At 46.0% G+C, this 15,057-nt stretch overlaps 1 protein-coding gene across 6 annotated transcripts in view; it reads right to left on the reverse strand.

Moving 5' to 3' along the window:
* The window catches only part of Acer2 (alkaline ceramidase 2), a 50,579-nt gene that overhangs the window by 8,511 nt on the left and 27,011 nt on the right, over positions 1 to 15,057 (reverse strand). For 4 of the 6 annotated variants that reach the window (XM_004838339.4, XM_004838337.4, XM_004838340.4 and 1 more), the window contains one exon: positions 9,268 to 13,897. The exons of 1 other annotated variant lie outside the window; for it this stretch is intronic. In XM_004838339.4, the coding sequence (XP_004838396.2) occupies positions 13,711 to 13,897 (187 nt within the window). In that variant the 3' untranslated portion in view covers positions 9,268 to 13,710. Of the gene's footprint in view, positions 1 to 9,267; positions 13,898 to 13,950; positions 14,000 to 15,057 lie in introns of those variants that run through there. One more of the 6 variants, XM_087183419.1, reaches the window with a different exon arrangement.

Consider the following 15,057-nt stretch of genomic DNA (forward strand, 5'->3'; position numbering starts at 1 on the left):
ATGGGTCAGAAAACCCAAAATAACAGTTGCTTAGAAAAGATACAAGTTACAAAAAAAAAGATACAAGTGTGTTTCTTTATCTTATATGAACACAGAGCTGTGTGGCAGTTCCATGCAGTATTGAGGATGCCAGGCTCTTTCCAATCCATCAGCCATCCCAAAGATGCAGTGCTTGTCCTTGGGGTACAATATGACAACCAGAGGGCTGGGGATTTAGCTCAGTGGTTCCACCACCTGCCTCAAAAGTGCAAGGTCAAGAGAAGCTCAGCCAGTCCCAGCACCTGGAAGGAAGCTCCCCGTCTCCATCCCAGGATCCTAGGGCAGAGAAGCTCAGCTGGTCCCAGAACCCGGAAGGAAGCTCCCTGACTCCATCCCAGGCTCCTAGGGCAGAGAAGCTCAGCCAGTCCCAGCACCCGGAAGGAAGCTCCCCTGCTGCCATCCCAGGCTCCTAGGGCAGAGAAGCTGAGCTGGCCCCAGAACCCAGAAGGAAGCTCCCCTGCTGCCATCCCAAGCTCCTAGGGCAGAGAAGGTGAGCCACGTAGGTGCCAGAAGCACCCCCTCCCATGGAGATGAGAAGACGTGTAAACAAGTCTCAAAAACAGACTTCTGGATCACCTACAGCAACCCCAAAGGGAAATGAGATGGAACACTCTGATACTCAACCACCTGGACTCTCTGAACTGGCAACAAAAGAGGATCTGGGAAAAATGAAATCAGAAATAATTACTCAGATAACAGCAAGGATTTTGCTCATGGTGCAAGACATGATTAAAAATCTAGAGAGTACACAGATAAAAAAATAGAGGATCTGAGGAACATGATGGAATCCCAACATAGGAAATAAATGGAATCCATAAAACAGATACAAACAGATTTCCAAGAGATTAAAAACTCCATCGAAAGTCTGCGCAGCAGAATGAACCAATGTGAGGATAGAATTTCACATATAGAAGATAAGATTGCAATTAGTGAAGAGGAAAAGAAAAATTGCTTTAAAATTGTAAGGGAACATGAGAAATCAATCCAGCAGCTGGTAGATGATGCAAAGAAGAATAACGTAAGACTGATTGGAGTCAATGAAGAAAGAGGAGAGAGTGCAGATGACATAAAAAAACTGTTCACAGAAGTGATGGCAGAAAACTTCCCAAGGAGGGGAAAAGAACTTGACATACAGGTAAGTGAGGCATATAGGACTCCAGCTAGCCTTAATCAAAAAAAATCTACACATAGGCATATAATAGTTAGGATTCCAGAAATCCAACAGAAGAACAAAATTCTACAAGCAGTGAGAGAAAAGAAACAAATCACATACAAAGGAAAGCCCATCAAAATCACAGCAGACTTCTCAATGCAAACCCTCAAGGCAAGAAGAGCTTGGAGTGATGGATTTCAAGCCCTAAAGGAAAACAGCCTCCAACCCAGATTGATGTACCCTGCAAAACTATCTTTCAAAATGGATGGAGAAATAAGATACTTTCATGACAAAGAGCACCTCAGGAACTTCATGACTACCAAACCGGCACTCCAAAAAATTTTAGACAATACCCCAGGAAAAGACGATGAGGATCACAACCCCAGGAAACCCAGCAGAATGAATCCATTGGGCGTGACAAATTAAACGCAAAGGTGGAGAATCCAACAAAAAGAAAAAGTCATGACAAGGCTTTTAAAACTTTTAACTTCATCTCCCTAATGAGTGTATAATTCAATCTTATTATTGTACTGATTAGTATTTTTCTGATTCTAGAGTTGCACACCATTCCTTGTGCTATACTGGCTATTTATCATCTTCTTATGTCTACATTTTAATTCGGTTGTCTATTAATGAGCTCTAAGAATTCTTTATATATTCTGGTCAGAGGTTATATGCATTGTAAATATGGTCTGTTTAAGGACTACTTTTCATTTTAATGATGTCATTTAAAGTTCTAAATTTTGATGGAATCCCATTTATCAATTTCTTTCTTTTATACATCATGTTTTTTGTATCCTAGGTAGTTCTTGCCTACCCTGAATTCATAAATATTTTCCCTTATAATTTCTTCTTAAAGTTTTATACTTTTAGGCTTTCTTATTTAGGTTCATAGATCCCTTCAAGTTATTTTCATGTATGGAAAAAAAGGGTTGAGGTTAATTTTTATATATGGTTACCAGGTGTTGTAGTGCCGTTTGCTGAAAACACTATCTCTTCCTCAGCTCTTGAATTGCGTTTATATTCTATAAAATGCTAATGTTAAATAATCTTTCAAAACTCAGTGGACCATATATGTGTGGTTCTATTTCTAGATTCTCTGTTTTATTCCAGTGATCTATATGTCTTTCCTTACACCAACACTGCCTTGATTACTGTCGCTTTAGAAGAAGTCTTAAAATTAGGTACTAAACGTCTTCCAGCACTGTTTTTGTTTTTAACTTTTCTAGGTCCTTTGTACTCCTATATAACTTTTAAATTTCAATATCCAATTCTTCATTTATAGCAAGTATACACAGACCTGAATTTTTATATATACCTTGTGTTTTCTAATCCTGCTAAATTCAAGTACAAGTTCTAGGGGCTCCTAGAGATTTCTTAGTATTTTCTCTGTAGATGATCATTTCATCTACATATAAAGATTTTGCTCTTGCTGTGCCAATCCTATCCTAGTTGTGTCATTTTATTGGCAGACTATTTTGGTGAGGACTAGGTTTCAAAGTTTAATGGACAGATAAAGAGTAAGCATATCTGCCCTTGTTCCCCACCTTAAGGAGAAAGCATTGTATCTTCTCCATTCATATAAGGGGTTCTTGCTGGAAGTATGGAGTACATGTCTTTAATCTGTTGAGAAGGTTCTGTTCTACTTCTAGTCTCCTGATAGCGTTTACCATGAACAGCTGTGGAATTTAGTCCAATACTTTTTCTCCAACTAGTGACAGGATCATATGGCTTTTTCCTTTCCTCTGTTAAAATGATGACTTCTGGGGGTGGATCTTCCAATGCTGAACCAACACTGCCATCCCTATAACAAAACCACTTTCTACATCCTGCCAGATCTGACTTCTAATAGTTTGTTTTGTTAAACAAATTTCTATCTATGTTCATACTTTTTTCTTCTATTATTTTTATTCAGTTTTAGGATTAGCACAATGTTGAGTTCCTAAAATGAGGGGAGAAGTGTTCCTTCTTTTTTCTGCTTTAATTGTTTGATATAATTTATCAGTTAAAATGTTTATGAGCCTGCTGTTGTCATATAGGTAGGTTTTCAAGCTAGGAATATACTTTCTTTAATAGGTGCTATTCAAATTTTATATTTCCTCCAGAGTTAGTTTCATTAATTTGTCTTCCAAGGTACTTCTTAGAAGTTGTCAAATTTATTTCAAAAAAGATTTTTGTAATATGCTTTCTATATCCTTTTAAATTCTGTAAAATCTGTGGTAATGTCTTCTAGATCTTGATATTGTAATTTTAAAAATGTATAACTGATATTGTGTAACAGGAAGAATAGGTCTAAAAGAGCAGGGGAATTGGGAAGGGTAGGGGAAGGGAAAGAAGGGAAAGGAAAAAGTATGAGAAGAGGAAAAAAAATGGAAACAAGGTCTTTTCAAATAGGGAAGGGTGGAGGGGGTGAAGGGAGGGCAAGAGAAGGGGAAAAAAATAAGAACCAAGAGACTCATGTAATGGTACAAGATCCCAATGATGAATGTAACTGTATTTTATACTGAAAATGTACCAATAAACTTAATGGGGAAAAAAAAAATGCAAGGTCCCAAGTTTGATTCCTGGTACCAAAAATAAATAAATAAAATATGACAACCAGAGCCCACAAACCACATCCAAATTGCAGGAAGCAAATGGGAAGGCAACCAATAATATGACCACATGGAGATGTTGTTTGCAAGTTTCCTGAAAAGCTACTACATACCACCTCTACTATTAGTCTTCAAATAGAACTAGCTGGTTTCATCGCTTCTCAGCCTTTTGGCTAAAATCAAGTGTAGAACTAGCTGCTTTAAAAATATATGGAAAACATAGGATTTTCTTCTAGGCCTCTGTCTTCACAACAAAATATTGGAGCTTCTATCTCGAAGGAAGGAAAACTGACACTGGACAGGCAACTAGCAGTCTCTGCCACAGAAGAATTTGTTCATTGATCCTCATAACAACCTTGGGAAGCAATTTCTATTATTATCTCTACAGATGAGGAAACTGAGCCCTAGAGAAGATTCTTGACCAAAAGCTCATACTCAAAAGCCCTGGCCTACACCTGGCTGTTTATCATGAGGCCCTGAGCCAGATCTGCCCCACTGAGCGGCTCCCAAATTCCCAACCACAAAAATGACCTACAGTTGCCATGTGTTCTTGTTTTGAGCTGCTTCATTTTGGGACAGTGTGTTATGCCACCACTCATGTGTCTGGGTGCATTCTCCAGGGACATGCATTTTTAACTGGGGCTCACAGAGGCTGCCCGTGGCACAGAAGAGGCCCTGCTCAGACAGGAGCCAGGTCTGCTCTGGGCCTGCACGCTCAGTCACCAGAAGACCTCAGAGTTCCTGTCTTACACACTTTGCAAAGCCAAGGGGACAGATGTGGGGCTGGAGGTCCTCTCAAATCCCTTCCAGCTCCACAGCTTCAGCTGCAGAGAGAGGCTGTGGGAGCCAGGCCAGCTGGGACTTTCTCCACAGCTCACAGGTTGCAACCTGAGGCCACTGGAAGACAGGAAGGCCCGGGCCCCTCCAGCATCTGACAGGGCCCTACTTTACTGTACTAAGGAGGACACAGAATCTCCAGCCCCAGTGGGGGTCTCGGGGAAGAGGATTTATACAAGACACAGTTCAACCCCTGGGAAAGACCTGAGGCTTAAGTCGGAAACCACAACGGAGAAGGAAAGGTTTGACTGCCCCAGGCCTGGCCTCAGAGAGATTTCAAAACCAGTGGTTCTCAACCAGTGTGGCCTTGACCTCCCCCGGGGACATGTGCAATGTGGACACTGTCACATCGGAGACATTTGGAGCTGGCACAACAAGGGGCAGGGGCGTGACTGGGACCTAGATGGGTGCAGGACGGGGGGGGGGGGGGTGGCAGGAGGCACCCTACGGTGCACAGAACGACCCATCCACGAGGGATTATCCTGCCCAGAACAGCACCAGCCCCAGCCCAGAACGGGGGCTAAAGGAAGCCACCAAAGAGCAGGGAACACAGGCTGGTAAATAGTGATTTTCCCCAATCGTCACGGGAGTTGGGGAACTACTCCCTGAAGGCAAGATCTAGAAATACCTCAGGGTTAGACTGAAGGGCTGAGATAGCCCTCCTCTCTCTCTCCCTCACATGCACACACGCACACACGCACAGGATTCATCTCTGCACGGTGGAACTTGGCGACCAGGGACTGAAAGACTCTCAAGGCTACAGGCGACCAAGTTGAAACTTGGAGCGGAACCACTCAGGAACAAGCCTGGATTCGCCGGGGCTGAAGTGCCCACACTCAGGGTGGCTCTTCAAGAATTAAAATAGGACCGAGTCTTCAGGCCCCAGAGGAGGGCTCCTGCAGCGCCACATTGCCTCTTCGGGGGCCTCCACTCCGGGCGGCTTCTCGGCGTGGTCGTGGCCTTGGCAGTGGCGGTGACCGCATCCGCCCCAGGCCCCAGCCCGCCGGAGGCGTGCACCGGCCCAGGTGTCCGGCCCTCCTGGCTCCCGGCCGGCAGAGTGCGCCGCTCGGTGCTGTCCCGCCGGTCTTCACAGCCTCGGTCCTGATGTTTTGGACTCCGGGCCAGGTTCCTGCCTACGCGCCTCGCGATGTCCCCGCACAGCAGCCCCACGCGGCACCCAGCTTCGGGCGAGCCGCCTCCCCGCACCCCGCGAGGCCGCCCGCCAGCCCGGAAAGCAAGCGTCTGGGACTCTGGGGGTTCGCGTCCCGATTCGCAATCCCGGGCACCGGTCCAAGGGCGCAGGACGAGGACGCGCGGGAGGCCGGGACCACTGGAAAGACTCCCGGTCCTGGGGCAGAAGGGGTTAGCGCCACATGACCGCCCACCGCGCGTCCCAAACGCTGCCACCCCTGCCTGCACACCTCGCCTCACCAGCGCAGCACGCCGCGGGCACATCAAGGGCACGCCGAGGGCACGCGCCTTCGCACTGCCCAGCTCCCCCGGGGAGCCTGGTGGGAAGGTGTCACAGACCACTTCAGCGAGGGCCAAGGGAGAGAACGGGACGCCCTGGGTGTGCCTGCGCGCGCGCGCGCGCGCGCGTGTGTGTGTGTGTGTGTGCGTGTGTGCGTGCACGTGCGTGGACAGGAGGACCCGACCGTCCCAAGACACTAGATCCATTCTGGTGCCGCTTTAGCAACCGAGGGGAGCAGATCCCACCCTCGGCAGACGAAGGAAGCGACTCGCAGACAGCCGGTGGGTCCAGTGTCCCAAATCCGCCTCCACTGAGCCTCAGAATGCGACTTCCCTTGGACATAAGTCCTGTAGGAGTAACCAGTTTAAATGAGGTTGCAGTGATTTCCAATGACAAAGGGAAGGAGCTCTGGGGAGGCCCGGAGGTGGCGCGGGCGGGGCCCTCGGAGCTCGGTCAGCTTCTTCCGGGCCGTCTAGGGCTCCTGAGCAGCGGCGCGAGTGGGGGAGGAACCACTCCTGTCATTTTAGCTGCTGAGCAGTGGGCAATAGTTCCCGCGCGATGAACATCCGCATCAGGCCCGGGGCACAGGAAGGACCCAGTGTGAGGGACAAGGCTGAGGGAAGGCACCCGGCCCAGGAGGGGCCCACGGCACAGGCTGAGCCCAGCAGGCGGCACTGGGGAGGCGCGGATCCTTTGCCAGATCAGAAAGGGGCTGGGAGCCCAGGGGGCTGGGCGGGTGAGAGGGCGAGCTGTCCACAGCCACCGACAGCGGGTCAGGAGGGATCCGTGGTGTCCCTGCGGGAGAGACCACTCGGACGACGGGACGAAGGAGCATGGTCGGGTGCGCTCAGCAACGCGCGCGGCAGCACCGCCCGCGGCAGCACCGCCCAGAATGAGGTGCGGCTCCTCCTGATGACCACGGACCCCGCTGCCACCCGGAGTTCACCAGGGGCCACACGGCTGCTCCTCTACACTTTCACTAACTATATGTAGGCCAGTTTTGAATCTGATAGCCCCAATTTGTGCCCGCTTATATAAAAACCTTTATTTCCTTTGCCATTTTGAAAATTAAATCCTTTTGTGGAAAGAGAACTGAACCTCAGAGTCAAAAGCCTTGGGTTCTGATCCTGGCTCTGTCACTTAATGGCAGTAGTCAAAATGTATTTCTGAGTTGGGCATGGTGGTACACACCCATAATTACTCTGGGAGGCTAAAGCAGGAGGGTCACAAGTTCAAGCCCAGCCTGGGCTATTTAGCAGGTTAGTTAGACCTTGTCTCAAAATTTTTAAAAATAGTAAATTTTAAAATATTTTTAAATAGTAATATGTAAATAATGAGTAGGGATGTAGCTCAGTGCAAAGGCCCTGGGTTCAATTTCCAGTACGGCAAAAAATAATAATAATAAAAGTCTGAGCTTCTGTTGTCCCATATCCAAAGCAGGAACAAGAACAATGCTGTCTTCACAAAGCAACAGCCAGGAGTAAATAATACAATGTGTGTGAAAGGTAATTTATGGGCCCTCAAATAAGGTTTGCTTGTATGAAAACAACACTGCTAGTCCACGGATTCTCTACTTAGGCTGCAGTTGTGTATTATTAATGTGGCTCCAGCTATCAGTGAAAGGTTCGAATTCTCAAATTCAGCTCCTGGCCGCACTCCACCACTGTTCTGCCCCCTCTGCAGCGTGGCAGCTCCTCTCTGGCACCAGGACTTTAGCAGGTTAGCCATGGCCTTCTCCCTTCCACATGCCTGACTCCTACCAGGCACTTGCTGATTGTTGATTCAAACAGAGCTTGGCAGGGGCTGGGGTGTAGCTCAGCAGCAAAGTCAGAGTGCTTGCCTAGCATTAAACAATAAACTGGGCATGGTGGTGCACACCTGTAATACCAGCACTCTGGGAGGCTGAGGCAGGAGGATCACAAGTTCAGGCCCATCCTGGGAAACTTAGTGTCTCAAAATAAAAAGTAAAAAGGGCTGAGGATGCAGCTCAGTAGGAAGGCCCTGAATTCAATTCCCAATGCTGCAAAATAAATAATAGGCTGGATTTCATCTTAATAAGATGTGGACTGTAACAGCACTTGACTTGTATAAATGGAGATGTCAGTACCCTCCACGTATGTGAGAACATGTACTATTTTTCTGTGCCCACATATTTTACTTAACATAATGTCCTCCAGTTCCATCAGTGTTGCCTCAAATGACAAGATGACATACTCTGTGGCTGGCAATATGTCTTTACCATTCAGCTGCCAGCACACACCTTGGTCTATTCCAGCTCTTGGCTGTTGCTCATGGTGCTGTGGTGAGCATGCAGCAGGGCATCTCCTTTCCTTGGGGTATGCACGGAGTCCTCCAGTGGGAAGTCCTCACTGAGGAGTTGGGGAGGCCAGAGCCCAGCTGGCCCTCCAGGCAGGGGGAACCAGAGCCATAGATGTGGCATCCTTGGGCCAGACTGAGGACGAGTGGAGCCTACAGGAGGGGCGGTGTCACCATGGGGGGCTCCATGGTGCCCGGGATGGCATCAGTCCCCCAAATGCAGAGCCCTCACTTTCCTCGGCTCCATCCCTGACCATAGCCTACAAAGACAGGCTTGACCCCAAAGACAGAGGAATCTCTTCAGCACCAGGCAGGATTCAGTTTCTCCTCTCCTCTGGTAGCACAGGGGTTCTCTGTCAGGGGCTGCAAGGACTGTACACCCACCAGGAAATCACTTTCTGTCACCAGATGTCAGAGGCTCAGCTGCACCCTGTCCCTTCACTTCAGCCAGAAAAGATGATACTGTGATGCTTATCTTGTTCTTCTCTGATGGCAATGAATTTTTAATTGAAAGAACTGTCGCAGAAAATTAAGAAAAAAATAACAGGCATATGCAGATTCTCTTGCTAAAGTCACTTATGGTTCTGAGATGTCACAAGACCATTTTCCCTGTGAGTGATGAAACTAGCACAGGTGCACTATTATCTATGCCTGGGCTTCTCTGTCCATGTGACATAGTTACACACATAACTGCACTAATAAACAAACTCAACTACACTTATTTTAAGCACATTAGCAACAATGACTCCCAAATTCATTAACAAATGAACTTAGGCAAATGTGCTTTCTTTTGTTCTACAATCCATTAAATGAATTTGTATGCAGAAGCCCTGGAAATCATTCTGGAAACACACACACACAAAATACGCTTATTTATTCATAGGAAATGCCACTTATGACTTTAATATTAAACATAGTTATGACAGTCAGCTCACAGAATGCATCAGGTGCAAAGCTCCTTTCAAAGGCCTTAAATCACTCCCACAGACATGGAGATGAATGCCGCCTCACCGGTATGCACAGAGCAGCTCACAAGACGTAGAAAACAAAGTCTGCATCTCAAAGTGCGGTGTGTGCTCTGGTTACACACCATCCTTACAAAAGTCTCTAATACGACATGATGTGCAGGGAAGGACACAGCAGTGAGTCCTTTAGAGCCGGGCCACGGTGTTCGGGTCTGAGGGAGAATGGTGTGTGACCCATCATGAATCCCAAGCCAGCCCCAACATCTCTGAGCAGCTAGAAGGCAACACCCATATCAGCCTTGGCTAGAAGAGGCTTCAAGGTCAGCCAGGGAGAGGGAGCCAGGCAAGGGCACCAGCTGCCCCAAGTTCTGATACCCATGAAGACTGATGGGCAAACGGTAGTCACATTATTGTAAAATTCAAATGTCATTTGTACCACATTATTTTATATATAATTTGTATCAAAAACCAATGACTTTTCCTGAAGTCAGGCCTGGTAACATCTGAAGTTTATATGATACCTCAGTAAGGGCTTTTACCTTCATGATTTTATGAAGCTTTTGGGGTTTGTTTTATAACTATATAAATTAGTTATAATGTACAAAAATATTTTATATTAAAGTTTAATAATAATGAAAATAATGATGATGCCCCAAGGGGAAGGTGCAAATCCCAGTCCCGGAGTTTCCAACATGGCCCAGGCTCAGGGAAGCATGAGGACCTGGTGAGAAATCTGTACACACCTGAGAAATCCAATGAACAGAGTAGGAGGGTATTTTCACTACACCTGCACTTGATAACCAGCAAGCCCCCGGCATAGCACACGGCATAGCACACTGGTGTATAATCAGTGTTTTAGGCACTCTCTGTTGGACAGCAGAGTTCCCTCAAAAGGTAGCCATTCTCCTAAGGTGCAGATGTCTCATCCCCACACTTAAATATGTTCCCTGAAGCACTCACTGTGTGGTAATACCACCGTGAAGGGGGGAAGTAATCAATCAGACAGTGTGAAACAAGAGTCACTGACATAAGAGATCCCTTACTAACACCATAAAGATGTAAAAGATCCCTTTTACATCATAAACCCAGTTCTCTCTGGATAAGGAGCCAGGTAAATTCTAACCAGAACAAAACTCAGCAGCCTCGCTGAGTAACCATGACCGTAACCTCACTCCTAAACTTCTTCCTACTGGGCAGAAAGGATGGAGATTCTTGATTACATATCAATTAATGAAATAAGCTATTCATTTTAAAAAATCTGAGCACATCAAAATCTGAGCTCCTCAATCCAAGGGCAGAAGTATAACAAAATGGAGATTTCAGTTTGTCACTTCTTGAGGCCCAGCCACTTGGGCTGATTAAGAAGGAAGATCCAGTGGTTGTCTCAGAATGCAGTGATCAGCACTCACATGTGCAACTAACCCTGGTGTATGGTACACCTCCTCTGAAAAACACACAACTGGCATTCACATTTCAAAGACAGAGAATAGGGCTGCGGATTTAGCTCAGTGGTTCTGCCACCTGCCTTGTGAGTGCAAGGCCCCGAGTTCAATCCCCGGTACCAAAAAAAAAAAAATACAGAATAAACTGTCAAAGCTCAAAGACATTTATGTACAACTATATTAGTGGGAAAAAAGATGAAAATAAGGAAACACATCCAATATCAAAATTCTAACAATGGCTGTATTTAGGTGATAGAAATAGGTTTTTTCTTCTTTTTATCATTTCCCAAATTTCTTTAAAGACCATGTAGTTCATTGATATAAATATGAATGTCCCCTAATCCAACTTAAAGTAAGATTAGTATACTTCTATTCTCTTGATTTACTGTCCCCTGCTGGCAAGCTACAGTGATTTCTGTGCAAGAGTAATGTTCTGTCCTCCTCAGACATACTCCATTCCATTTTTTTTTCAGCTCTCATCTCTTTGGACTGAATCTCTAGAAAGGCACAATGCTTTTCACATAAAAACCATTTGTCTGATATCTTAACTTTGGCATTTTTTCTGTAGAAGAGGGATAAAAATGGCCCAGTGAATCAGGGATTTATTTCCTTCCTTTCAGGTCCACTCAGATCTGCCCATTGGTAACATTTCATCCCTATTGCTAAAGGCTGGAGGCAGAGGTATCAGTAGAGCCTCAAGGAGTAAGTCCTTTCCTGATAAGGAGAAGCGGCTCCTCCATGACTGTAAGGACAGTACTGTCACTCAGAGCCCCAGATGAATTAAATGGTGCACTTCCTGCCTTCTGCTTTCACTTACCCCTGCTTCCATTCTAAGTCAGCTGGGCTGAAAATACACCAAACCCACTACCTTAGCGCATTTTTATACTGCGGAATAGATAAGACTAGAATTCATGCCTGGTAAAGCCAACTGAAATGAACATGATCTGGTATTTCCCTTTTTAAAATTCTAGACTTGAAACCCAAAGGACTTAATAGCAGTTCTATTCCATGAATCACTAGGTCTCAGCAAGGTACATTAGAAGTTCCACATATATTCTATCCAAAATCATTTTAAAGTATATATTTTAAGCTATAATAAAGCAACATGTGCATGCATTTAATATCATATTTTTCTATCTGGGAGATCACCAATTTGTTAATTTCCATTTTTACTGCCTTATGTATGAAATAGATGCTATAAATTTAAGTTGATAAAATTAATTTATTTCACACATTGGCATTCCATAAACATTTCTTGCTACAAGAAAAAAAAGGAAATAGCCTAGTGAGTTATTTAGGAAATCTGAAAATCACCAAAGTTGAATAAAGTCCTTCATTTTTAAACTAAATTCAGCTGCTGATTGGCCTTTTCACTTCGGATCCTGTGTAATCTCTAAAGAGACTGAGTCCTGGGCACGAGAATGCTACTTCCCAACTCTAGACACTTAGGACAGGGTCAGAACCCCAGCCCCTCAGGAAGGGCAGGAGGGCAGTGGGTCCGCTTTACTGTAACAGTGGAATGTGGAGAAGCAGGAGATGCCGGCATTAAAAGCAGTATCCCTGAGGTCGGTATTCCCTCCTCACACCCTGAAGACAGCCTTGGGGCCTCCCGTTACAGTCCAGGCAAGACACTGCAGCCAACGTCAGGCGAGGTGAGAAAAACTCAGAAGGCAAGAACTGCCCCACTGCACCAGTGCCTGGGCCGGCTGATCAGTGCGTGCTTTGCTGCATCTGAGCAGCAGCGCTGAGGAAACGGAAGCGCCGCACTGTGAGAGCGCGAAGCCACTGGGCAGGAAATTGCACTAAAAGTGAGACCTTTTCCTTTTTCTCTTTGGTTTTTTTTTTTCCAGTATCAGGAATGGAAACCAGGTACCCCTTACCACTGAGCCACACCTCCAGCCCTTTTTTTTTGAGCTGGGGCCTTGCTGAAGCAGCCCAGGTTGGCTACTAACTCGGCCTCCCGAACAGCAGGGGTCACACCCATAAACCGCTGTGCCCAGCGAGTTGAGTTCTTGAGGGTAATTTCCAGAACAGTACAGTATTCTGGAGGTGTCAAATATGAAAAAAATTAAAAAAACAAACTTCTATGTTTGCTCCAAAGTTCAGGCCAGAGCCCCCAACCAAACTGCAGGGATTCGGGGTTGTGGGGCCCAGCATAAGGGCAGGCTATGGAAGGAAGCTCATACCACAGCTGTTCTCTGTGTATCTGAGGCTGTGAACGGGGCCAGGGTTTCGTGGGGAAACAATGTCAACCTTAAAAGTTGTGCTCATCTTCAAGAATGGGCTGAAGTGGAGTAGTGTCTGGCAGAGGGCTTTCCTCATCGGCCCACCTCTCGGAAGTTAATCTCCATCTCTCAGCAGAGGTAGAGGTCAAAAGATGCACAAATCATGCAATGCCTGGGTGGGCTGAGGGGTGCACATAAAAACTAGCCTCCTTATCTCGCCCTGCATGTGCTTCAGGTGCCAGCTTTGGCAGGACAGTTTCCCCAGTGAAAATCTCCCACCACTACTGCCAGTGGGCAGAGGGGTTCGCGGAGCAGACGCCAGCAAGCCCAGGACGGGGGTCTGAGCAGCCGGCTCTCCAAGAAGAGGTGCTGGCAGCCCTGGGTCCCCAAGACTGCTCTGCTGGGCCACACAGATGAAGCCCAGTAAGCGAGACATGTGGAAGCGACAGTGAGAGACACAGCGAGTCCCTAAGTCCTCTGTCTTGCAGTAGTGGGGAGAGACACCCCTTTGTCCCCAGCATGGCGAGGCGAGGTGACGCACTACTTAGAGCCCAAAGGAACAGAGATGTAAAAGGACACCCACAGCAATCCGCAGAACCCCTGGCTGCCTCTGCTAGTGAAAGAAGCTCAGGGCATGAGGGAAACACTCGGGAGCTGAGCCACCCACGTCATGTGATCTTGACTGGCGACTTCTTGTTGGCACACAGGAGGGACACATAGGGGATGCCGATGAAGGCCCACTTCTCACTGGGCCAGAACTTGATGACAGGGCCTTGCTCGGGGATCTCGGAGGCAGCATCGAAGTAGGCAAAGCACACGCAGCCCAGGTAGGCAGCCAGGCAGATGAGGATGTGCCTGCAAAGAGCAGAGTGAAAAGGGCAGGGAAGAGCAAGACCCCTGGCCCATGGTCCGCTCCTGCCTGGCTACCACCCAGAAGGATGAAGATGGTACAACCCCCTGAAAAGCAAGGCAGTACACCCTGAGCAATCCAAGCATTTTGGAATGTTCTAAAATATTCCCACTTAATGCCTGGAACAAACAAGCTAAGGCCTTGGCCTCTACCAGAAGAGCGGTCCAAGGACTTAAAACAGAAGTGGCAAAATGGAAATAGCAGGACATATCAGATTAGATTCTCACTTTAACAAAAAGCTGCTTACCAATAGCTTCTTCCCTTCATCAAGAATAAGTTTAATAGTGACTATGAAGGAAGATTGTAAGTTTGAGCCCAGCCTGCACAACTTACCAAGACCCTGTCTCAAAAATTAAAAAACCAAGGTTGGTGGGAGGGGGAATTGGTAGGGACTGTGGATGTCGCTTCATAGTAAGCACCCCTGGGTTCAATCCTCCGTACTACACAAAAATATAAAAGTAGTTAAAAATCCTTGCATTACACAGAACAATAAAAAACCCTGGGCATTTCCACTGTGTTTGGAAAGGGCGGGGTGGAGAGGATGGGACGCAGCCGGTAACTACAAACCCACTGCATCCATACAGACGCCGAGGGCTGCGAGGAGCACCAAGTGAAAGGAAGTAGCTCCCTGGGTATAAACTGTTAAAAATGGAAATACTCAATAGAAAAGATAAAAAAAGTAAAGGACACACTGCAAAAGAGGAAATACAGCAAATTTACTTTTGAAAAAATGATCAACAATACTAATTTTTTAAAGACTGACATTAAAAACAAAATATATTTTTTCCAATAAACTGAGATTTAAAAGAGTTAACATCCTATATATGTAAACATATGGGTAAAAGGCATTCGATTAACAGACTTTAGTAAAAAAGTGTTAATTGGTACCATCTCTTCAGATTTTGCAATTTAGATTACAATTTAATCTATGGGAATATTCAGGAATTAGAATCAATACAGATATTTATTATAAGTTGTTTATAAAAGTGAAAAATTAGAGATAACCTAAACATCCACTAACAGATTGGTTAAATGAATTAAAAAGCATTCATATCATGAAGTATCAAATATAAAAAATAAATAAATATGTATGCAATGGTATAGA

The sequence above is a fragment of the Heterocephalus glaber genome, unplaced genomic scaffold (genome assembly GCF_053883595.1).
Source record: "Heterocephalus glaber isolate CG9 unplaced genomic scaffold, H.glaber_assembly_v1.0 deba00001481, whole genome shotgun sequence".
In the NCBI taxonomy this organism is placed as follows: Eukaryota; Metazoa; Chordata; class Mammalia; order Rodentia; family Bathyergidae; genus Heterocephalus; species Heterocephalus glaber.